This window comes from Euprymna scolopes, chromosome 44 (assembly GCF_053919585.1).
Source record: "Euprymna scolopes isolate OS-2025 chromosome 44, ASM5391958v1, whole genome shotgun sequence".
Lineage (NCBI taxonomy): Eukaryota > Metazoa > Mollusca > Cephalopoda > Sepiida > Sepiolidae > Euprymna > Euprymna scolopes.
In genome coordinates, this window is record NC_136525.1 from 54180799 (window position 1) to 54206833 (window position 26035).

General features: G+C 35.3%; 1 protein-coding gene across 1 annotated transcript; it reads left to right on the forward strand.

Moving 5' to 3' along the window:
* The first annotated feature begins 1718 nt into the window (after positions 1-1718).
* On the forward strand, positions 1719-25029 carry LOC145268844 (uncharacterized). Its single transcript, XM_080124515.1, has 2 exons — positions 1719-2068; positions 23222-25029. Exon 2 carries the CDS (start codon positions 23404-23406, stop codon positions 24631-24633), a length of 1230 nt encoding a protein of 409 aa, XP_079980641.1. The 5' UTR covers positions 1719-2068; positions 23222-23403; the 3' UTR covers positions 24634-25029.
* Positions 25030-26035: the final 1006 nt, after the last annotated feature.

The following is a 26035-nucleotide window of genomic DNA, read 5'->3' on the forward strand; positions in this document are numbered from 1 at the left end:
TCAGCATTTAAAAAATTTTTTTTTTTTTTTACTCACTTATTGCATTTTGGACATAAGGGGCTATAATTTGGGACCATGCCTAGGAAAGATTAACAAGATGTTGGTTTACGTTACATTTAAACTTCTGCACACCAGTACAGTCATGGGGAGCAACTATTCGAGTAGAATGCTTTCTGGTATTTAGGGACCTCAACAGTGAAGGGGTGTGATTTTGCTGATAAGTAGGTTTGTATGGGATATGCACGTCGAGGGGAGGTACAAGAGCAATGAATTCATCAGAGCACATTACATTAAAATATTTGTAAAACAGGCAATAGGACAGAGGTTGGAACTAAGTTGACAAAGTGGGATTATTATTAGATTTCTTTTTTTTTTTTTTTTCACTACACAGTGATCACCACTTATCAAGGCCCAGAAGCCACTCAGGGATAAGGGTTATTGCAAGTACAGTGCGTTAATGTGGAGACTTGATGAAGTGTTTACTTAAGGGGGCAGTTCATTAGGAATTTGTTAACGTTGGACTTGGAGACATCCAAGTTGTAGTCAGGTGGGAAGCAGGCAGACGGAACAGAGTTCCACAGGCGTGCAGTTCTAAGAAAGAAATTGAAAGTAAATAAACATTACATTGTCTCATGGATTTTAAAAACTAAAATTTGTTTATTATTTTAATTGTGAAAGCATTTTTGGTGCAACTACGCTATAATAACGAAATTCAAAAAACAAAAAAATTGATTGGTTGAAAAGGTTTCTTGTTATCATTAAAAGATCCACAAAACCATGTGGTAAGTGCTTGACTGAGCTCCAATCTCTGGTTCCCTCCTCGCCAAACTTTCACAAGAAACACTCGTGTAGCTGAAAACACTATCAATAATTACCCCCACTCTTTATCTGTGCCTAAACCTAAACGTAGATTTCATGAACAAAGCTTCTTTCTTAGAACTGCACGCCTGTGGAATTGTCTTCCGTTTTCTGCTTTCCAGCTGACTACAATATGGTTGTCTTCAAGTCCAACATAAACAAGTTCTTGGTTAACCATTCCACTTAAGTTAACAAATTTACCGAATTTCCATTACTAACAATTACTATATTGTTCAATTGACTACTGTACACTCTTAATCCTTATCCTCGAGTGGTCTCTGGGCCTTGATAAGTGGTTATGCCTATGTAAAAAAAAAAGATCAAAGATTAAATAATTTAAGAGAGAAATTACCACCCTCATATGTCCACCAATAGCTCTGACGTCAGCAAATAAACGAGGCCTGCTTTACGGTGGTCGTGAAATGATCGCTCACATAGATTGGTGACGTCATTACATAGATTGGTGACGTCACAGCATCTTTGAGATATTTATTGCACAAATAAAAATTAAACGTACAAAATAAAACTATGTGAATTGAATAAAAATAAGATTTATTTGCTATAAATCTTATATTTTTTAAATTTTTTAAAAGAAATAAATCGACAAAAATAGCGAAAGGGTGAAGAGTATGAGAGAGAGACGGGGAGACAGAGAGAGAGAGAGAGAGAGAGAGAGAGAGAGAGAGAGCTGTTTATTTTTTTTTTATTTTGGAAATATTGAACTTTTTTTTGTTAAGTAAATTATTTTTTAATTACTTTATAAAAAAGATATAATTATTTTTTTTTAATATGTTAGGTGCACGAGTTTAAAAATAATGCTGCTTAAAATAAATACATCTTTGTTGGTTGCCATGACAACTGGATCGTATCGCATTTCAGCCCGTGAGACTCAACGTGTCTTCATGGGGGAATTTGTATTTTTTAGAAAAAGTCGTTTGACAAAGCACTTTTAATTATTAGAAAAGAAATTGTTTTAATTTATGACGTAACAAATGATATAATATCAGCATTTTAATTGTGTGAATTGAAAACCATTCACCTTTTGGAAATTGTGTCATTTCTTTCTTTTTTTTTTTTTTTTTGAGAGAGGTTTTGTTCATTTTCGCTTTCGTGGCAAGCAGACACGACGGAACCCTCATTCATTGATAAAAAAAAAAAAAAAAAAAAAAGTTTCTCTTTTCGTGGCTCAACTCCCCCAAAACGGAAACAAGTAAGTAATGAATTATTTGGGTTTGTATTACTTATACACGTAGATTCGAAAAAGTTGTCAAAAAAACAAACAAATATATAACAAATTAATGTTATCAAAGACAAGATAAGTTACTTTTCTACCTAACTGGATATGTTTTTAGTGTTTTTATTTAATGTAACATGTTTATTCAGCTCGAAAAACATACAATGTTTACCGATGTATTGGAAAATTTAGAATGGCGCCCGACTCTCTCTTTGACACGGTAAGTTTGAGAAAAGGAGTTAAAAATAAAAAACTAGACAAAACACTGTTAAAAACTCGCTCAATATATGTTACCGTGACATAGGTTGACATATATTCGGTGAGGTTCTAACATTATTTTGTCTAGCTTTTTATTTATAACCCCTTTTCCCAAACTTACCGTGTCAAAGAGAGAATCGGGCTGAATAAACATGTTACATTAAATAAAAACACTAAAAACATACCCAGTTAGGTAGAAAAGTAACTTATCTTATCTTTGATAACATTTATTTGTTATTTGTTTTTTGACAACTTTTTCGAATCTGTGTATAGTAATACAAACCCAATTATATTATTTATTATGAATCTTGGGTTTACTTTCGGCAGTCGTGTAATTTTTGCTTCTTCCCTTATTTTGTCCTTTAGTCCTCGCATTTCATGACCGATGCCTCTGACAAAGGGGGAAGAACCGCTGCTTTCTGGGTCAGAATCTCTATCCCATCTAACACTTGTTCGTTGACAAGTTTTGACATTTGGAGTAGTATTTTTATTTATTTATCTTTTTGGTAAATTTTTACGACATGCCCCAGCCCCAGCGTATTATAAACACCCCAACATAAACAACCACCCCATGTTAAGAACGGCTTTGGGAATAAACATCCCCAACCTCGAAAGCCGTTCTTAACATGGGATGGTTGGGGGTGTTTATACTACGCTAAGGCTTTTTTCTTTCTTTTTTTCTTTGTAATTACGCACTTATGTTACCGTGTTGAAACAATAACGTCATTATTTAGAAAGCCATTCTTAACATGGGAGGTGAGGGTGTTTTGTAATGTCTGTGCTTTCACCTACCAATTTAAACAATTATGATAATAAAGATACCGTAAAACTTGATTTTAACTTTATCTGAAAGTACATCTTTTAAACTCCTCGGCCTAACGTTCACAGGAAACATGAGTTGGAAACATTACATTGAGAGCATTGCCAGGACCGCTGCGGAAAAGGTAGGTTCTCTCTACCGTGCTAGAAAGCTAACGCTCGAAAGTATCCTATACCTCTATAAGGCCACCATTCGCCCATGTATGGAGTATTGTTGTCATATTTGGGCTAGTCCACTAGGTGTATCAGAATTTTTGTAGGAATTTTTGACACCCCTAACACGAAACTGCGAATAAAATATAAAAATCTTGTAGTTTCTCTGTTAAAAGTGGGTTATTTATTTTCTTTATGGATTATACTTCCAAAATAAGCTATTAAAGTTGTTTTAAAAGTAATAGAAATTTTTTTTTCTTTTTTAAACAGTAATGAATTTTCCGAACTCAATATTTTTCAATTTTTAAACTTTAAAAATCTATCAAAATTTTTCTATTGATTCAATTTTTACGATATTTTCAGGGTCAATGTGAAATTTTGTTCTTTCCAATAAACCGAATATAATATTTTAGACAAACGTTTTTTTTTAATTCACGCCCCCCCCCATTTTCAAGTGTCTATTAAAAAGTAAATAATTAATTTACTCACCGAAAAGTAAATTTGAAGAGAAAAAGTCAATAAATAATATATTCAAATTTAAAAAAAAAAAAAAAAAAGTGTAGTGTTTTTTAGAATGTTACCTGTAAAGTTTGAAGTTTAAAATCTTTTTTTTAATCACGTTATTTGTTTTTTCTTTTTTTTTTTTTTTAATGGAACCTTGAACCTTGGTCCTTGCTCCTTTAATTGAAAAAGAAATTAGGGCTTGAATTACATTTTTCGGGGAGTTATAAGCTTGGAAAGATGGGATGGAATTATTCACTATTTTCACGAAATTTCTGACACACAGTGCAGTAGTGCACTGCATCAGCTACTAGTCTCTCGCTCCTAAACAAGGTTCAAAAGAGAGTCACCAACCTGATAGGTCCTGAAGTTCATAGGATAGGACTCCTGAACTGTTATCTGCTTCAGCCTCTATCCCATCGAGGAAATGTTGCATCTCTCTGCCTGTTCTACAAGTACTTTAATGGTGAATGCTCTGACGAACTGCAAGCACGTGTGCTCCCACGACGTAAACACCCTCGGCAAACTTGACAAGCAGCTAAATCCCACCCCTTCACAGTTGAGATCCCTAGATGTAAGAGAGAGCCTTCTACTCCAGTAGTTTCTCCCCAGAACCGCTATACTTTGGAATTCCCTTCCGGGTTCCTGCTTCCCCAACTATACTGACATGCAGAAGTTCAAGTGTAACGTGAACCGACATCTTGCTGCCAAACTCCCCACATAGTACCCCTGTAGCTTATGTCCCTGATAGTAGCCTCCTACATCAAAGTGGCAATGTGCCTTGTTTGGGGTGAAAATGTAATTAAAAAAAATAAATAAATAAATAAAAAAACTTGAAAATATTTTTTTTTTTTTAAATAGCACTGTAACATAAGTGCATAAGCACATTTTATTTTATTTTATTTTTAGCTCCTTACATCACGTGGCTTCATGCCTTGTCTGGGGCGATTTTCATAGATAAATGAAAAAGTTACTCATAATGCGGATCGACCGTGTTAAAATAATAACATTATTATTTAGAAACCCATTCTTAATATGAGGAGAGGGTGGCTTTGGGCAAGATTGGAGAATGATTAGCAAAATACCCTCGATCCCTTAATCAGATGAAATGAACCAAGTTCTCCTAATCGCCGTTAGGTTGGTGCTTTGCTTGACTGCTTGTTAAGGTAGAGTCGACAGATCGATTTTTTTTTTTTTAATGTGTTGTTTTAGGAAAAAAAACAATGTTACGTACTTACTTGTCATGTCGAAAATAGTAATATATCAAACAATCACGAAAAATCTAGTAGAAAGTTATAAGTTAAGAGTAATTTTTACGTAAAATTGGGTAAAATTGCAGCTTTCTTAGACGTTATAAAGTAGACAGTAGGAGTCTATACGCAAGGGACATAATTCCGACACAAATATTTAAGATTACGTATTCATGGCTGTAATATTTTTTTATTTTTTTTATTTTTTATTCATTTATTTATTCTTTTAATGAATTTTTTTTTCTTCTGTTAAAACTTGTGGAGAACGCTGTTTTACGGTTGTTTTAAAAATGGAACGGACATTTAAATTCCGTTCCATTTTATCCATTCTTTTTCTTTTAAATTGTGCATGCGTCCCCTAAAATCGAAAGTAATAGAAAGAATAACATTCAACTACATGGGTAGATTGGGAGTGTCTATTCCGAAAACCGTTCTTAACATGGGGAGATTGGGATTGTTTATTCAGAAAGCTGTTCTTAACATGGAGAGGTTGAGGGTGTCTATTCCGAAAGCCGTTCTTAACATGAATAGGGTGGGGATGTCTATTCCGAAAGCCGTTCTTAACATAGGGAGGTTGGGGATGTCTATTCCGAAAGCCGTTCTTAACATGGGGAAGTTTGGGTTTACCTCTAAAAAGCAACTCTTTGCAGGTAAGTTTTCTTTATTTCAAATAAATAAATGGTACTAGTGCACTTATTGATCCGTGCTGAAATAATAATGTTATTATTTAAAAAGCCGTTCTTAACATGGGGAGGGTGTTTTGTAACTATTCTATACTTTAACTTTACAATTGAATTAAAAAAAAACATATAATAAAACTTTAATTAAACTTGGAAATACGATTTAAAAAATAGCGCGGATCGGTAAGTGTACTAGCACCAAATAAATAAATAAAATAAGAGCAAGCTGGTTTAATTCTTTTTTGAGAGAGGCCTTCAATTACAGGTGTACAGTGGCAGTGCACTTGTCGTCTGTTGCAAAACTCAAACAGCGTTTCTGCGCATGCTCCATCAGCAACTTCCGTACATTAACGAACATGGCGGACAATTCAAAATACTAGAAAATAACATTGCACACGGAATGCGTTATTAATAATAATTAAAAAAAAAAAAAAAAAAAACTACTTGGCGACGATAAATTTAAACGCAATATTCGTTCGTAGGAGGTCAAATTACCCCTATATCTCGTTAAAAGTCAACATTCTAAGGATAGGTCTTCGGTTGGGCAATCAGTGCAAGTGCACATTGATCCCCCCCCCCCCATTTTTTTTTTTTTTTTTTTTTTTTTTACAATGGAACCAATAATTAGTTCCATTATGGTTCCAGGAACCATAAACCTTCTTTGGTTTGCGTGTGTGTCAATTGGGTCAACAAGGTTTTTTCCTGAATAATTTAGTCATTGAATACATGATCCGATCCACGAAGGCCATCAACTCCCCATATTTCCTCCTATAACACAAAACACACTAGGTAATATACAAATATCTGTGCATGAGGTCGCCAAGCTAATCAAGAACCTTGATTCCAGTAAAGCAACTGGCCCTGACGGCATCCCAATTATAGTGTTAAAAAAGCTTCAACCTGAACTTTCTCCCATACTTACAAAACTGTTTAAGCGTTGCCTTAAGGAGAAGTGCTTTCCAACACCTTGGAAAACCTCATTAGTATGCCCTGTATTTAAGAATTCAGGTAATAAGTCATCTCCCTCTCAGTATAGACCAATAAGTCTCCTGTGTGTCAGGAGTAAGTTGCTGAAATCCATACTAAATAGAGAAATAGTCAACCACCTCAGCAGAAATAACCTCCTTAGTGACATGCAATATGGTTTCCGTTCTGCAAGATCTACTGCAGATGTGCTAATGGTTATATTTCATAGGATTAGCGAATCTCTCGACAAAGGCTACCTTTCTATGGCAATTGCACTTGACATATCAAAGGCCTTCGACAAGGTATGGCATAAAGGCCTACTTCACAAGATTTCCAGTTACGGTATAATTGGAAATGTTTTTTCAATCATTAAATCATTTCTCTCTAATGGGCTCATAAGAGTAGTGGTCGATGGACAAAAATCAGAGGCCTGCAGTATTAATGCTGGAGTCCCTCAGGGGTCCATCCTGGGCCCAACTCTCTTCCTGATTTACATCAATGATCTCCCTAAACACATACTTGAATCATTCGTTGACATCTATGCTGATGACACGACCATCTACGGCAACACATCAAAGGCTGTAAATGACAAAGTTCTCTCTGATTCTCTCTCCTCTGATCTCGAGCGTGTAGTTCAGTGGGGGAAGACGTGGCTGGTTACCTTTGATGCATCTAAAACCAAGCGCCTATCTTTACACCATCAACGCTCTGATCCCGATCTGGCATCAATTGTAATGGATGGCTCTCGCCTAGGAGAAGCTCAATGTTCTGACAAGCTTCTGGGCTTGACCTTTACTCCTGATATGAAATGGAACACGTACATAAAATCTGTTGCCAGGGTTGCTGGAAAGATGGTGGATTCCTTCTACCGCTCCAGAAGATATCTCACTACTGATGCAATTCTCTATCTATATAAAAGCTAAGTACGTCCAAGGATGGAATATTGCTGCCATATCTGGGCAGGAGCTGCTAAAAATAGCCTATCATGCCTTGACAGAGTACAAAATAGACTTCGTGGCTTAGTGGGGGATGCCCTTTTCTCTTCCCTGCAACCTCTCTCCCACAGAAGAGACGTTGCGAGCCTGTCTTTGTTTTACCGTTACTTCCATGGCAAGTGCTCGTCTGAGCTCCAATCTCTGGTCCCCCCTCGCCAATCTTTTACGAAAAACACCCGTCTAGCTGAAGCCACTGTCAAAAATTTTCCCCACTCTCTATCTGTGCCTGAATCAAAACGTAGATTCCATGAACACAGCTTCTTTCTTAGAACAGCACGCCAGTGGAACTCTGTTCCATCTGCCTGTTTCTTACCTGACTACAACTTGGATGTCTTTTTTTTTTTTTTTTTTTTTTTTTTTTACAAAGGCATCACCACATTATCAAGGCCCAGAGGCCACTCAAGGATAAGGGTTAAAGAGTGTACAGTAGAAGTTGGTCAATATAGTAATCATTAGTAATGAAAATTTGGTAAATTTAATAACTTATATGGAACGGCTCATCAAGAACTTATTTACTTTAGACTTGAACAAAACCATATTGTAGTCAGCCGGAAAGCAGGAAAACGGAAGACAATTCCACAGGCGTGCAGTTCTAAGAAAGAAGCTTTGTTCATGGAATCTACGTTTAGGTTTAGGCACAGATAAAGAGTGGGGGAAATTATTGATAGTGTTTACAGCTAGACGAGTGTTTCTTGTGAAAGTTTGGCGAGGGGGGACCATAGATTGAAGCTCAGTTGAACACTTTCCATGAAAATAACGATACATCAGAGACAAACTCGCAACATCTCTTCTGTGAGATAGAGGTTGCAAGGAGGAGAAAAGGACATCTCCTACGAGGCTACGAAGTCTATTTTGAACTCTATCAAGGCAGGACAAGTTCTTTCTAGCAGCTCCTGCCCAGATGTGGCAACAGTATTCCATCCTTGGACGTACCTGGCTCTTATATAGATAGAGAATAGCATCAGCAGTGAGATATCTACTGGATCGATAGAAAGATCCCACCATTTTTCCAGCGGCCTTGGCAACAGATTTGATATACGTGTTCCATTTAAGATCAGGAGTAATGGTCAAGCCCAGAAGCTTGTCAAAACTTGAGGCCTCCTGAAGACGAGAGCCATTCATTTCAATTGATGACAAATGTGGATTAGAATGTTGATGATGTAAAGAGAGAAGCTTGGTCTTAGATGCATTAAAAGTAACCAGCCACTCCTTTCCCCATTGTACTACGTGCTCAAGATCAGAGGAGAGAGAATTGGAGAGAACTTGCTCGTTTACTGTCTTAGATGTGGTACCATAAATGGTAGTGTCGTCAGCATAAATGTCTACAAATGATGTAAGGATATGATTTGGAAGATCATTAATGTAGATCAGGAAAAGAGTTGGGCCCAGGATGGATCCCTGAGGGACACCGGCATTAATATTGTGAGCTTCTGATTTTTGCCCCTCAACTACTACTCTTATGAATCTATCAGAAAGAAATGATTTAATAATTGAGAAGACTTTTCCAGCTATACCATAGCTAGCGATCTTATGAAGTAAACCTTTATGCCATACCCTATCAAAGGCTTTAGATATGTCAAGAGCAATTGCCCTAGAAAGATTGCCACCGTCGAGAGATTTGCTAATCCTATGCGATATAACTGTAAGGACATCTGCTGTAGATCTAGCAGAACGGAAACCATATTGAGTGTCACTAAGAAGGTTATTTTTGTTGAGATGTTTGATTACTTCTGTATTTAATACAGATTCTAGCAACTTACTCATGACGCACAGGAGACTTATTGGCCTGTACTGAGAGGGGGATGAGCGATCACCTGAATTCTTAAATACAGGGCATACTGATGAGATTTTCCAGGGAGATGGGAAACTATTCTCCTTAAGACAACGTTTAAACAGTTTTGTAAGTATGGGCGCTAGTTCAGGTTGAAGTTTTTTGAGTACTATAATTGGAATACCATCAGGGCCAGTTGCTTTACTGGAATCAAGGTTTTTGATTAGTTTGGCAACATCACGTACAGATATACGTATATCACATAGCGTGTTTTCTGATACAAGAGGAAATATTGGGGGTTGGCGGTCTTGGTCGCAAAGGGTAGAATTAGCTGCAAAGTTCTTGACAAAGAGTTTGGCTTTGTCTGATGCTGACGAGATTACCTCAGATCCATTGATAATAGTTGGGATGGAGCACACGCTTCTGTTCAGGATTCTGTTTGCTATTTGCCAAAACTGGTGGGAACCAAGCCGCTGCTCAGCTACTTTGGACTTAACAGATTGAGCATACAACTCTCTTGCGTTCCTTATTACTTTCTTACAATGGTTGCTGGCAATCCTGAAAACGGCTTTAGTTTCCATACATCTATTACGTTTGAAGCAGTGGAAAAAGTGATTTCTGTGCGCAATGGCAGCAGCACATTCTGGAGAGAACCATGGTTGGCTGTTAGGTTTTTGTCTTCAAATCCAACGTAAACAAATTCCTGATGAACCGCCCCCCCCTCTTAAGTAGACACTTTATGAAATCTCAACACTAACGTACAACATACTGCAATAACCCTTATCCTTGAGTGGCTTCTGGGCCTTGATAAGTGGTGACCTCCTTGTAAAAAAAAAAAAAAATCGTCATCTCGCTGGAATTCCTATCCTGTCACAGTTTTTTTATGCTTTCTGAGTTTCCAATTAATTTTAGCATCACTTATTTAAACAAAAAAACAAAACAAACAATGGTATCTACTAATTGGAATGTCCAGAGTACTTAAATATTACCACATTATTTGAACATTTCAAATTTTCGGTCATTATCATAAAACTTGCCATATTGGGAGGGGAAGTAACTCAGTTATACTAAAAACGACAAAACGCACAATTTATTTAAAAAATTTAAAAAAATGGCAATAGTTACACGTTAATTACCTCCCTTTGGAACTCTCCAGTGTTTGTTAGCCAAATATTTTATTTTTACCGCCTATCAACCCGTTTCAGGTTATTTAATGCCGAATCCAGTGATTTTGAAGAAAATTTTTTTAATAGAATATATTTGTTTTCTTTTATGTTTTTTGGGTTTTTTTTTTTTTCAAGTCGGTTTCTATTTAACCCATAGTTGGGACGCTAACAGGTACTACCACTCCGGGTCAGAGTGGACCTAGAAGCAACAGCAATTAAGGGGCGGCTCTACACTTCCCAAAGCCCACAAGCTGAGGCCACGCCATCAGATATAGTTTAAGGTCATATCCAGTACCGCTAAGTTTTGGATATATTCATTACTTTAACTTGACAATTAAGTGGAGTGCATTGGTTTGCCTTGAAATCCAATATAAAAAATTTTGAACTTCATTATTATAGTATAGAAAACACCGAAATAGTTAAAAATGAGCCAACTTTAGCATATTAATGTATATTTTCACATGCGTAGAAATAACATGTTTAATTGTCTTATGCAATTGTTCAATTTTGACTCCTCATTTTTACTAGCTAAAAACCAAATCGAATTTGTTTTACGGGCCCAAATCTACACATGTATAAAAGTGAGAATGTGTGTGTGTGTGTGTGTGTGTGTGTGTGTGTGTGTGTGTGTGTGACGACACTTCTCAACCTATATACTGAACGAATTTTTGATCTACAGACTTGAAATTTTGTATATAGGGTATTCAGACATGTGGAAAGCTTTTTTATTGTTTTTTTATCTGGAAGAAAGGGCTGCTAAGGGTCAAAATTGAAAAATTGGTACAGGCTGGGGGGGGGGGTCATCGGATTTTTTGTCTGTTTGTCAACAGTTTAATGAGGTTTGAAAACACTTTTTTTTTTTAAAGATTGTGTCAAGCTGGTGTAATGGTTATCGTACTAAACTCACTGTCTTTAGATTTTGATTTCGATGTCAGCTCGAGTATTTTTTTTTGTTTTATTTTTTACTTACAAGAAACAAACTTTAGATAAAAAAACAATCCTCGCACGCATATGTCAGTTTCTTTCAATTTCTTTACTTCATTTTTCTAAAGGAATTTTAAGACAACTCTCAACCTATATTATACTAAACGAATTTTTTATCTACAGACTTGGAATTTGGTATATAGGAGATTCAGACATGTGGAAAACTTTTTTCATCCGGGAAAAGGGATGGTAAGGGGTAAAAATTAAAAAATTGGTATGTAGGGGGGGGGGAATAGATTTTCTCTTCAAGGCTGGGCTTTGTGATAAAACATGCAGCAGGAGCTGCTAGAAAGGACTTGTCCTGCCTTGATAGAGTTCAAAATAGACTTCGTAGCCTCGTAGGAGATGTCCTTTTCTCTTCCTTGTAACCTCTATCTCACAGAAGAGATGTTGCGAGTTTGTCTCTGATGTATCGTTATTTTCATGGAAAGTGTTCGACTGAGCTTCAATCTATGGTCCCCCCTCGCCAAACTTTCACAAGAAACACTCGTCTAGCTGTAAACACTATCAATAATTCCCCCCACTCTTTATCTGTGCCTAAACCTAAACGTAGATTCCATGAACAAAGCTTCTTTCTTAGAACTGCACGCCTGTGGAATTGTCTTCCGTTTTCCTGCTTTCCGGCTGACTACAATATGGTTGTCTTCAAGTCTAACGTAAATAATTTCTTGATGAGCCGTTCCATATAAGTTATCAAATTTTCCAAATTTTCATTACTAATGATAACTATATTGTCCAATTTCTAATGTACAATCTTTAACCCTTATCCTTGAGTGGCCTCTTGGCCTTGATAATGTGGTGATGCCTGTGTAAAAAAAAAAAAAAAAACAACACCATAACCAATTGAGACACCTGTTTTTCTTTTGTGAAACTACAGAACAACACTTTATATTTTTAAAAATATAAATTTATTTCAGCTGTCTCAGTGGTATTCACAAGGAGTCTGCATTGCATGTCGACATGCTTTTTCCTTCCAGCCCTGCTTCCCGGCTTTCAAGCATGTCTGCTCACTTTCGTGAGCAAACTCAAAACTCCTCAATCTAATCTTCTGACCTCTTGACCTGTCAGTTCCGTTACATAATCATCAAAAGCACACGTCTCCTAATGTGCGACCTCTGTCATGTACACAACTGCTCAAGTTAATTTCTGTAAACATCTTCAGTTAAAACCCATTTTTACATTTCCGAACAATTCTATTCTGTAAACAATAAATAACTTTCAGTGTAATGTTATAACCCTTTAGGCTGTGATCATAATGTAGTATCTGTGTTAACTGTGCCAGGCAGGGCCAAGGGTTAAATTATTATTATTATTATTATTATTATTATTATTATTATTATTATTACTAGTTGATTTGGTCTTGGATATGACTTTTTTTTTTTTTTTTTTTTTTTTTTTACAAAGTGGTCACCACTTATCAAGGCCCGGAAGCCACTCAGGGATAAGGGTTATTGTAAGTACAGTACGTTAGTGAGGATATTTAGAGTGTCTATTTAAGGGGGCGGTTCATCAGGAATTTGTTTACGTTGGACTTGAAGACATCCAAGTTGTAGTCAGGAGGGAAGCAGGCAGACGGAACAGAGTTCCACAGGCGTGCTGTTCTAAGAAAGAAGCTTTGTTCATGGAATCTACGTTTTGATTTAGGCATAGATAAAGAGTGGGGAAACTTTCTGACAATGGATTCAGCTAGACGGGTGTTTTTTGTAAAAGATTGGCAAAGGGGGACCAGAGATTGGAGCTCAGATGAGCACCTGCCATGGAAATAACGATAAAACAAAGATAGGCTTGCAACGTCTCTTCTGTGGGAGAGAGGTTGCAGGGAAGAGAAAAAGGCATCCCTCACTAAGCCACAAAGTCTATTTTGTACTCTGTCAAGGCATGATAGGCTATTTTTAGCAGCTCCTGGCCAGATATGGCAGCAAGATTCCATCCTTGGACGTACTTAGCTTTTATATAGATAGAGAATTGCATCAGTAGTGAGATATCTTCTTGAGTGGTAGAAGGATCCCACCATCTTTCCAGTGACCTTGGCAACAGATTTGATGTACATGTTCCATTTAATATCAGGAGTGAAGGTCAAGCCCAGAAGCTTGTCAAAACATGGGGCTTCTCCTAGGCGAGAGCCATCCATTTCAATTGATGCCAGATCGGGATCAGAGCGTTGATGATGTAAAGATAGGAGTTTGGTTTTAGATGCATTAAAGGTAACCAGCCACGTCTTCCCCCACTTCCCACGTTCGAGATCAGAGAAGAGAGAAATCAGAGAGAGCTTTGTCATTTACAGCCTTTGATGTGTTGCCGTAGATGGTCGTGTCATCAGCATAGATGTCAACGAATGATTTAAGTATGTGTTTAGGGAGATCATTGATGTAGATAAGGAAGAGAGTTGAGCCCAGGATGAACCCTTGGGGGACTCCAGCATTAATACTGCAGGCCTCTGATTTTTGTCCATCAACCACTACTCTTATGAGCCTATCAGAAAGAAGTGATTTAATGATAGAGAGAATATTTCCAGTTATACCGTAGCTGGAGATTTTGTGAAGTAGGCCTTTATGCCATACCTTGTCGAAGGCCTTTGATATGTCGAGCAATTGCCCTGGAAAGGAAGCCTTTGTCAAGAGATTCACTAACCCTATGAGATATAACTATATCCAGTGGTGAGGCCCCATCTTGCGGGCTTTGGGGAGTGTGGAGCCAGCATTTAATTGCCATTGCTCCCAGGTCCACCCTGACTCGGAGTGATAGTATCTGTTAGGGTCCCAACTATGGGTTGAATAGAAACTGACTTGAAAACAACAAATATATTCTATAAAAAAATTTTTCTTCAAAATCTTTGGATTCGGCATGAAATAACCTGAAAAGGGTTGATATGCCGTAAAACAAAAACAACCAACCAACCAACTAGTTGATTACAGCGACGGCAGGTCGCTGGATCAACCATTATGATTAGAAGAATAAACAATTAAATTGGGGAAAAAGTGATTGATATATAAATCGCAAAAGGAATGTGAAAATAGATGTAAATATTATTTTGGGGTTTGCATAAACAAATAACTAGATTGGGGTTACATCAGGTTGGTCTGAGACACATAATGATGTGACGTAAAGAAACACGTGATGTATGTAGATCTGGGGAGATTCTAAGCAGTTGTTAGCTGGACATCAGAGAGAACGGACAACTGAAAATGACGTGGGAAGCAGCGTCACTTCGGACAGCCAAGATGTAAAGAACGTGTAATCTCTGAAAATGCCGGCCAGATCATGAGAATAAATGTTCATAAATAATTCAGGTATGTGTTGTGTTATTTACATCTGTTAAAAAAGAACTTTTGTCTACAACTGTTTCGATACGTCCACGTCAATCGTTTCCTGTTAGAACTATTGCATAAATGTTAAAATATACACACAAGACGATAATCTAATTGATACAACGTATATATACATATACGCATTTACATGTACACGAATATCCAAAGAAAAAAAAATAAACCCAACTATGAAACATGTACGTCGTTATGGAATATATTCGCATACAATACATGACACGTTTTATAATATGCTAGCGAGGGGTACCCGGCGTTGCCCGGGTGTTTTTCGGGGTATGTGAAAAAAACTCGAAAATGTGAAAAAAAAAACAGGTGCCCGTGAACAAAAAACGAAGCCTTCACGACGCGCAGTTGGAAAATAGTAAAGTGTTAAAAAATAAAAAAACAGGTGCGCGTTTTTGATTGACGTGACGGCGATAGGTATTCAGCAGTAAGCATTTTGTGCGGGACAGTTTTGAATGAGGTGAATAAATGGGTTTGTTTGTTTTTAAAAACCCGCTCCCTGTTTATTAGGAGGAGCGAAATGAAAGCTACAGTAGAGTCGAGTTGCAAAATGTTTTCACGGCGAGCTAACCAATTCAGCTAAATTTTGAAGTTAAATAAATTCATTGTAAAAATCCTTTAAAAGATAAATATTAGTTTCCTGGGTCTATTTCAATAATAATTAGTAAAGTCCTAAGATATTGAATTAAATAAAAAAATTTAAAAAAAAAACAAAACCTTGTTTGTGCAAAAATAACTTAATTAGCCCTCAAAAAGCAAGTAATTTACCGTTCGCCAAAAACACAACCAATAAAGGTTTGTAAACACGATTATAAGGAGGCCCAAAATTTCAGCCAATCGAAACGCCGTTTCAAAATGAAGTCATGATAGTAAAAGGAGGTAGGGGTGTCAGATTTCTTTTTCTGTTCCCAGCCTGCATCCATACATTCCTATTCTGAACGTTTGTATCAATTTTTATCATTTTTTAATTTAATTATTTTCTTTTTATGTTCCTGTTTTTAAATTAATTTTTTTTTTAATTATTGTTAGAGATTATATAAAAGTTATGTTACGCCGAAAGTTTTACATTCTTGCAAGCAAGGAAATTATTAAAATCTAGCATATAAAAATTATGCAAAATCTGTAATTTAAAAAAAAGTTGAAATATTTTTGCTATTATAATTATTTTGTGTGAAAATATTAAATAAACAATGCTTAACTCAATGGTAATATCGGTAGTTTGAGAAATTAATTATATCGAATTCATTAATATGGACTTTATGGGGTTTTTTTGTAATGCTCCTGTAAAAAAAAATTTTTTTTTTTTATTGTTACAAATTACTATGCTTTATTTATAACAAAAAAAGTTAAAATAAATTCTTGCATTTTTTTTATTTACTACTGAAAACCATAACTTTAGTAAAGGTATTTTTTGTGTAAACAAGAAGATATAAATAGAAATAATTCGTTTATTATATTACGTGATCATTATTTGATAAAGACTGAAAATTTCATTAAAATTGGTTAATTTCCTAATTTTTTGGGGTGAATTTTTAAGTGAAGGGAGGGGTAAAAATGTTTATACATTTTGAGCATCGCCATTCATTTTGCTCGTACCTAACAATATCACTTGATAGATAGATTGATAATAACTAATTTAACTTTTAACCTAACAATATCACTAGATAGATAGGTCGATCTATCGATCGATAATAACTAATTTAACTTTTAACCTAGCAATATCACTTGATAGATCGATAATAACTAATTTAACTTTTAACCTAACAATATCACTAGATAGATAGGTCGATCTATCGATCGATAATAACTAATTTAACTTTTAACCTAACAATATCACTTGATAGATAGATCGATCGATAATAACTAATTTAACTTTTAACCTAGCAATATCACTTGATAGATAGATCGATCGATCGATAATAACTAATTTAACTTTTAACCTAACAATATCACTAGATAGATAGATAGGTCGATCTATCAATCGATAATAACTAATTTAACTTTTAACCTAACAATATCACTTGATAGATAGATCGATCGATCGATAATAACTAATTTAACTTTTAACCTAACAATATCACTTGATAGATCGATAATAACTAATTTAACTTTTAACCTAACAATATCACTAGATAGATAGGTCGATCTATCGATCGATAATAACTAATTTAACTTTTAACCTAACAATATCACTTGATAGATAGATCGATCGATAATAACTAATTTAACTTTTAACCTAGCAATATCACTTGATAGATAGATCGATCGATCGATAATAACTAATTTAACTTTTAACCTAACAATATCACTTGATAGATCGATAATAACTAATTTAACTTTTAACCTAACAATATCACTAGATAGATAGGTCGATCTATCGATCGATAATAACTAATTTAACTTTTAACCTAACAATATCACTTGATAGATAGATCGATCGATAATAACTAATTTAACTTTTAACCTAGCAATATCACTTGATAGATAGATCGATCGATCGATAATAACTAATTTAACTTTTAACCTAACAATATCACTAGATAGATAGATAGGTCGATCTATCAATCGATAATAACTAATTTAACTTTTAACCTAACAATATCACTTGATAGATAGATCGATCTATCGATCGATAATAACTAATTTAACTTTTAACCTAACAATATCACTTGATAGATCGATCGATCGATCGATAATAACTAATTTAACTTTTAACCTAACAATATCACTTGATAGATCGATCGATCGATAGATAATAACTAATTTAACTTTTAACCTAACAATATCACTTGATAGATCGATCGATCGATAATAACTAATTTAACTTTTAACCTAACAATATCACTTGATAGATCGATCGATCGATAGATAATAACTAATTTAACTTTTAACCTAACAATATCACTAGATAGGTCGATCTATCAATCGATAATAACTAATTTAACTTTTAACCTAACAATATCACTTGATAGATCGATCGATCGATCGATAATAACTAATTTAACTTTTAACCTAACAATATCACTTGATAGATCGATCGATCGATAGATAATAACTAATTTAACTTTTAACCTAACAATATCACTAGATAGGTCGATCTATCAATCGATAATAACTAATTTAACTTTTAACCTAACAATATCACTAGATAGATAGATAGGTCGATCTATCAATCGATAATAACTAATTTAACTTTAAACCTAACAATATCACTTGATAGATCGATCGATCGATCGATAATAACTAATTTAACTTTTAACCTAACAATATCACTTGATAGATCGATCGATCGATCGATAATAACTAATTTAACTTCTAACCTAACAATATCACTTGATAGATCGATCGATCGATAGATAATAACTAATTTAACTGTTAACCTAACAATATCACTAGATAGGTCGATCTATCAATCGATAATAACTAATTTAACTTTTAACCTAACAATATCACTTGATAGATCGATCGATAATAACTAATTTAACTTTTAACCTAGCAATATCACTAGATAGATCGATCGATCGATAATAACTAATTTAACTTTTAACCTAACAATATCACTTGATAGATCGATCGATTGATCGATAATAACTAATTTAACTTTTAACCATATTATTATCTAACACTATTGGCAATACTAAAAATACAATTGTGAACTACTTAAGACTTCTATCCGGTCATGGCTGACAGAATGAGAACAATCTAATTAGGCAGACATACATACATACATACATACATTTATATATTGGTAGCTCAAATTTTCGACCCAAACCGGTTAAAAAGCTTGCCCTATCTCTGAATACCCTTTATGTAAAATTTCAAATGTTTATACCAGAAATTGTCTGAGTAATTTGGTAGAGACCGAAGCGGTCAAGTTTTTTTTAACTTTGACCCCTATTATGACCCCTTAACATTTATTGTTTTGGGCTCAAATCTAGTTATTAAGTTAGACCCATGTCCAAGGAACCTATATCTAAAATTTCAAGTTTTTAAACCCAAAATTGTCGGAGGAGTTTGGTAGAGTTCTCGAAGGTCAAATCGTTGAACTTTGACCCCTTAACAGCCAAATTTCTTGCCGAAAACCGATCACAAAGATTTTCCCAAATCTCAATACCCTGTATATCAAATTTCGAGTCTGGAGATTTAAAATTTACAGAGTGATTGTGTAGGGAAATGCACACACACACACACACACACACACACACACACACACACACACACACACACGCGTTCACTTTTACAAATATACTAGCATTTCAGCCCGGCGTTGCCCGGGTGTTTGGATGTGTATGTTAAGCAAAAAACAAAAAAAGTGGTAGTAGGAAGGTAGGCTCGAACCCGTACCGCAAAGGAGGAAAAGAATGGGGTAAAACTTAACATTTATGCTGTTACGACCACCGCCAAAGCGGAAGCGACATTTTTTAAAATTAAGGCTAGACAATCTAAAGGAAAGGATAACTTTAAAAAATATTGGCGAAAAATGTGACTCCCCCCCCCCCCCCCGTAGAAAAGTGCCTAGTTGAAGGGTAAGATATTAATGTTTTTAGCCAATTTTTCGATATTTGTCGTATGAAAGGTCGAACTTTAAAACGATTCTGATCTTGGTAAAATCCGTCGCCTCTATTGAAAGTTTAAGGCAGACATGTAAACAGACATACATACATACATTTATATATTGGTAACTAAAAATTTTCAACCTAAAATTTCAAGTGCGTAGACCCAAAATTGTCGGAGTTTAGTAGAGTTCTCAAAGGTCAAATTGTTGAAGTTTGACCCCTTAATCGCCAAATTTCTGGCCAAAAACCGATCACATCGATTTTCCCAAATCTCAGTACCCTGTATGTCAAATTTCGAGTCTGTAGACTAAAAATTGACAGTTGTTGCATAGGGAAATGTACACAGACACACACAGACACGTTCACTTTTCTAGATAGATAGATAGATAGATAGATTGATTGATAAACACACCAGCCTTGATAGAGTTCAAAACTGGCTTCAAAACCTCGTAGGTGATGCCCTTTTCTCTTCCCAGAACCCCTTTTCCTCAGAAGAGACTCTATCGTTATTTTTATGGCAAGTGCTCGACTGAACTCCAATCTATGATTCCCCCCTGCCAAACTTTCACAAAAAAGAACACAACTAGCTACAACCACTATATACAATTTCCCCCACTCTCTATCTGTGCCTAAATCTAAATGCAGATTCCATGAACAATGCTTCTTTCTCAGAACTGCCCGTCTGTGGAACACATGGTAGCCTTCAAATCCAATGTAAACAAGTTCTTGTTAAACTGTCCCAATAAATAATCAAATTCTACCCGATTCACACAACGATTACTACATTACACTACCACCTTACATTCATTAACCCTTATCCTCGAGTGGCCTTCAGGCCTTGATAAATGGTGACTCCCAAATCGAAAAAAAATTTTTTTCATTTTTTAAACAATTCTTTTGTTTACTTTTAATTCAATGCATGTTGCCACCAAGACGTAAGGCTACTGTGATTAGGTCCAAATTTATAGGATACATCCTAAGTAGGGAGTTGGACAGCAAGATGTCTGTTTACATTGCATTTAATTTCTACATGGTAGAGTTGAAGAAAATGGGGAGCAGGGGAAGAATTCCAACGGCAAGCGATCCAAGGAAAGAAGCTACTAGAATAAAAAGGTTGCCGGCATCTAGGGACCTCTGTAGTTAAGAGGTGGGATTTTGCTGTTTGCTGTGCAGATCAGAAGTATTTTCGTTGTGTAGGGGGGGGCTATATAATCTGTTTCTATATTAAGTTCTGGTCTCTGTTCGACAATGTTTGTTCACATTACATTTAAATTTCGCCAAGTCTGTACAGTCTGGGCTACAGGAAACGGAGAGAATTCTAAAGACGAGTGTTTTTCATGAAAGTCAGGCCATAGATTGGAGCTCAGGAATATACATTCAACATGTTAGTGATTAATTTAAATTCCCGTTTTTTTTTTTTTTATTGCATAGTTGAAGTGGTTAGGGTCAGGGTTTAAAGAAAACATTTATAGCTCTGGTATTGCACTATTGAGCACTCTAAATGAAAACTGTTATTTATTTATATGTAATCAAGTATGCCTCAAGTAGTTAAAATATAGAAAATTACATATAAACATATAAGCTATATATATATATATTTATTTGAGGGTAAGCAATTACATTTGGTCGCTACAAACAGCTATCTGTTTCAGTCAATGAGACATCGTCGAATGGTTAAAGGTCGCCTGACGAGGTCTCATTGACTGAAACAGATGGCTGTTTGTACAAATGTAATGTTTACCCTCGCTTTTTTTTTTTTTTTTTTAATTTCACACAGATGTACTTTGATGTTTCTGGCAGTGTTCTTAGATAGATTTTGTATCAAAATGTCTTAATTAAGTATCGATAATCGAAACAATCCGAGTTCATCAGAGCACATTCTATTAAAATACTTGTAAAACAGACCCAAGGATGCAACACTGCGGTGATGGGACAGAGGTTGGAGTTTAGTTGACAATGTTGAGTCTCCTTGCTGGTGTAAAATAACACATAAACTATAAAAATTTAGAAACATGCAGCAGCGTCCAAAACTAAGGGACCAAATTTTAAAACTTGATATTTGTTAGAAATAACAACTATGAAAAGCTGAAATTTTGACAACTATAATAATAAGATACTAAAATTTGAATCATTTGCAAAAGATAGAAAAAGAAATATAACAATTATTTTCAAAATAGGGACGTCCAAAAGTAAGGGACAAAATTGAGAAAAACAATGTAAACAGTATGCTACATTCAAATATTTTGATTTTCTCTAAAGAATAAGTCTTACTTAGTTATTTGTAAACATTGCATCAGCCAGCACCATGGCTAACTGCCAAAAACTTGATTACACTGTGAGAAAAGCTATTGTGAAGCTACACAAGGAAAAGCACACCAGGAGAACTTGAATGCCTACTAGACACTGTCCTCGAGTGTCTAAGGTCTCTCTGTACAGGGGTTTGTCAGAACAACCTGGCATGCGGATACTTTTTCCCAAGAAGTAAACCCTGACCAAATATTCAAAATCACATTTTGTATTCGCTGCCCAAATAAGATCTCCTCGCTATGGCTAACCCATATTAGCTTTTACGAGGAATGGTGAACCTTCTCCAAGTGATGTTACCTCAAGTAACAGCACGAAACTGGATACTCCACCAGACTAGATAAATTCTTGTCCTGGAATTCAGTAAGACCAAGAGATCAAAATAAAAGATATAATACAATATATGAAAATGGTTAATTGGGGAGAGGAAAATTATGTTCTTAACTTTATTAACTCAGTGTTTGAGAAATAAAGAACCTAAATGGAACATTCGAATGTCTATGTATCTCATATAGAGTTCAAGCCCCAGGTTGTGGGCCCCTTTGTTTCTGAGAACTTCAACTGAAGTAAAATAAAACAAAAATTAGAGAGATTTCAGAGAAAGTGAAATGTTCCAAGAGTGTTGTAGGCAGGGTTGTTAAATCCTACAATGATCCTACTGTGCGTGTATATATATATATATATATATATATATATATATATATATATATATATATATATATGTATATATTAAGGACTATCCACTTATCTTGTGCTTCCTTTTTAAAATTAAATATGTTTTTAACTCTTTTTCAAGATGTCTTAATCATTTGTTCATATATATATATATATATATATATATATATATATATATATACTTGTTTATTGTTATATAAACATGGTCACATCCTGCTGCTACAAATAGCCACTTGTTTCAATCAAACAACAGATATCATCAGGCAGCGACTTGACTATTCAAAAGTTCAATAATAATAGCTTATTCATTGAACTTTTGAATAGTCAAGTCGCTGCCTGATGATATCTGTTGTTTGATTGAAACAAGTGGCTATTTGTAGCAGCAGGATGTGACTATGTTTATATAACAATAAACAAGTATTATCAGCTCTTTTTATTGAGCACTATCTAACAACCTCGTTGAATTCATTAGTCCATTACTTTTGAATAAAAAAACCCGAGTATATATATATATATATATATATATATATATATATATATATATATATATATATATAGCCAATGTTGGGTCTCCTTGCTGATATAAAATAACACATAAACTATAAAAATTTAGAAAAATATATAGAGATTTGGACGCTTTTTTTTTTTTTTCTAAATATTTACCGTCTGCCATGCATTGTCATAACAATGTATTTAAAATACATATTTTATTTATCTTGTAGGTCTGGCTCGGCTGGTGCTTGTTTTTGGTTACTTTCGAACAATTTGGATTCATGGAATTATTTGAAAACCCCAAATATAAAATTCCAAACCGAAATCATCGTCGGAGATGTCGTTTGGTTTTTCTCTTTTAAAAGAGTTGCTCACATAACATCATGCTCATACCGTTTTTTATTCTCGTGTAATGTTCAATGGAAAGAGGACAGCAGCTACTATCGGAACTCTTGCACATGATCCGAATCGTGCGAGGAGAAATGCTGTTGCGTTCCTTCTTAGCGTTAACACGGAAAGTTACATTCAAGAAACCTATGACCAGAAGAGCACCGTCCAGGATAGCTCGTACGAAGTCTGTAGCGGATGGCATAAAATTCAAGCAACATGCGTGTACGAACCGAAACCGAACGTTAAGACGAAGAATAAAAAAGTTGTGGGCGGCTTCCGTAACATAACGACTACAGTCAACACCCGGAACGATCGAAAAAAAATGAAATTTTTATTTTCGACCAATCTCAAATACATGTTCACAGCGGAGAAGCATGAATATATTCCGTCGAACGGTGTTTACAGAATGCTGAAGTTCGCCGAGTCAAACATGGATTATTCCGTTTACAAAAGGAATGCCCGAAAGCCAGCAATTTTGCCTCCGTTGACTTTTTCCGATGATCTTGTAAAAGAAACAATGGTCATTCCTGAAGTTAGCAAATCCGGAGGTTCACGTTCTGATAACAATGCGTGTAGTTCCAGCTATCTACAGCTGAAGAAAGATCTTGCCTCGTTTTCGATCTCTGATCTGTCTCGCTTGAGGGTTGACGGCGACTATCCGCACACAGTTATCAGGCGATCGTTAAAGAAAGGTCTGCTTTCAAAGAGCAAGAGCGCTGATGGCTCCCTGAAAGCGAAAGACATTGAAAATATAACCAATTGTTTGAAACAGACATGCGAGGCTGATTCAATCGCTGACCTTAAAAAGGAGCCGCCGTCTAATGGAAACCTCATGATTGACGGCCTCTCATCAGAGAAACTGAGCCAACCCAAAAACCTTTCTGCAGTTCCATTAAAAGCAATGACTCATGACCAAAAGCCGCAAGATTGCAGCTTGCAGCCGATCAACACGTTCCATCGGTTTTCGTGCTTAAATATTGCTCAGCCATTTTGTAATTTCGGCCCGCAGGAAACGTTTTCGGTCTTCAAAACAAAGGATCAGAAAGCTAAAAAGTTTAACAAAGGACTTTTATTTCACGAAATCTGTAAGACTTTTAATCAGGACCAAACCTACAGTAACTACCAATTTGGGCTAAAGTCGACTCTCGCTGACACGGTCCAAACGACATCAGGCTGTTTGGGCCAGGACTTCCTGCCAGAAATTTTGGGCAAAAGAATTCACATGTGTCCAACTATTCATCGATGGTTATAATAATGGATCCATTGTGTCGGTTTTACTTTTTTATAAGCGTTACCTACATGACACTACGTGGTCCTCTACTTGACAACAATCGCCAACCTCAATGTTGTGTGCTGTGGTTTTCTTTTCCTTTATCTTCTCCATTCTTGTTCAGAATTATCTTTTAATTAAAAATACAGAAAAATCTTTATGATTTAGGTACTCGTCGCAGAACGAAAATGTCATATTCCAAAAATTACATAAATTGATCAAGTATATTTTTTGTTTCATATGGAAAATATTTTACGATTTTAAGAGTAAACTAGCACGCTGCCTAGCATTGCCCAGTCCTAAAATATGCTTAAATATGATGTTTTAGTTTATGCAGATTTCATATTTATTATTATAGAGCCAATTCTTTATTGATTATTATATTGTACCTAATATGTAGTTGTGATTTCAAAAGTTTTAAAAAGAAATATGACTTGGGTGGCATCAGCTGGAATCGAAACCAAAACATTTAGTTATCAGATAAGTTTTTTTTTTTATATGTATATATATGTGTGTGTATATATATATATATATATATATATATATATATATATATAAGAGCAAAGTACTGTATTTAAACACTTATGGATTAATTACAACATTGAATCCAGGCTAATATATATATATAGCCAGTAGAGTTTAGTTTCCTAGAAGTACATCCAATGAAACAACATGTGTCTACCAAAGAGTGCTCAATGAGTAAACAGAGCAAGTATATTGAATGAAGACGTAGTCCCCCAACGCGGGTGATTACAGAAACATGTATGCACATATGTAGCCATTAATGTTTGTATAAATAAATTCAATATATATATATATATATATAAAAAAGAAAGAAAGAGCTCTCGAGAGACTTCCGCCTATTTAAAACTTTATTTAAATTCTGTACCTCTAAACATTTATTTAAGTATCTTCGGAAAAGGTACAGTCAACATCAAATTGACACCTGTAATACTATTATTCGAATAAGGAGTAGAATTAGATCTACCAACCTCTCCATAGTTTTTTTGCGTTCTTGTCTGGAACAAGATGTTGCCCCACTTTATATCAGTAAACGCATTGCTGCATCTCTGGTGAAACCTAGTTTGTCCATGGAGTGAGCGTTTATACGAGACGATATTGATAAGTTGACGGAGAAGCTAGAGGTGTATATTAGTAATTGGTCCATAGTTAAGGGTTTCCTGTCCTTTTTTGACTTTTTCCGCTTTTGCAAATATTTATCTATCGGTGATCAATTTGCTAAGCAACGTGTTTCCAAAGACAATAATAAATATCTTGCTCTTCTAGTTTGTAGAAGATATGGGTGTGAACGCATTAATGGAAGCAAACATATTTTCAATCTTTCGAAAACTGAACTTACAGAAATTGAAAATAGTTCTAAGGG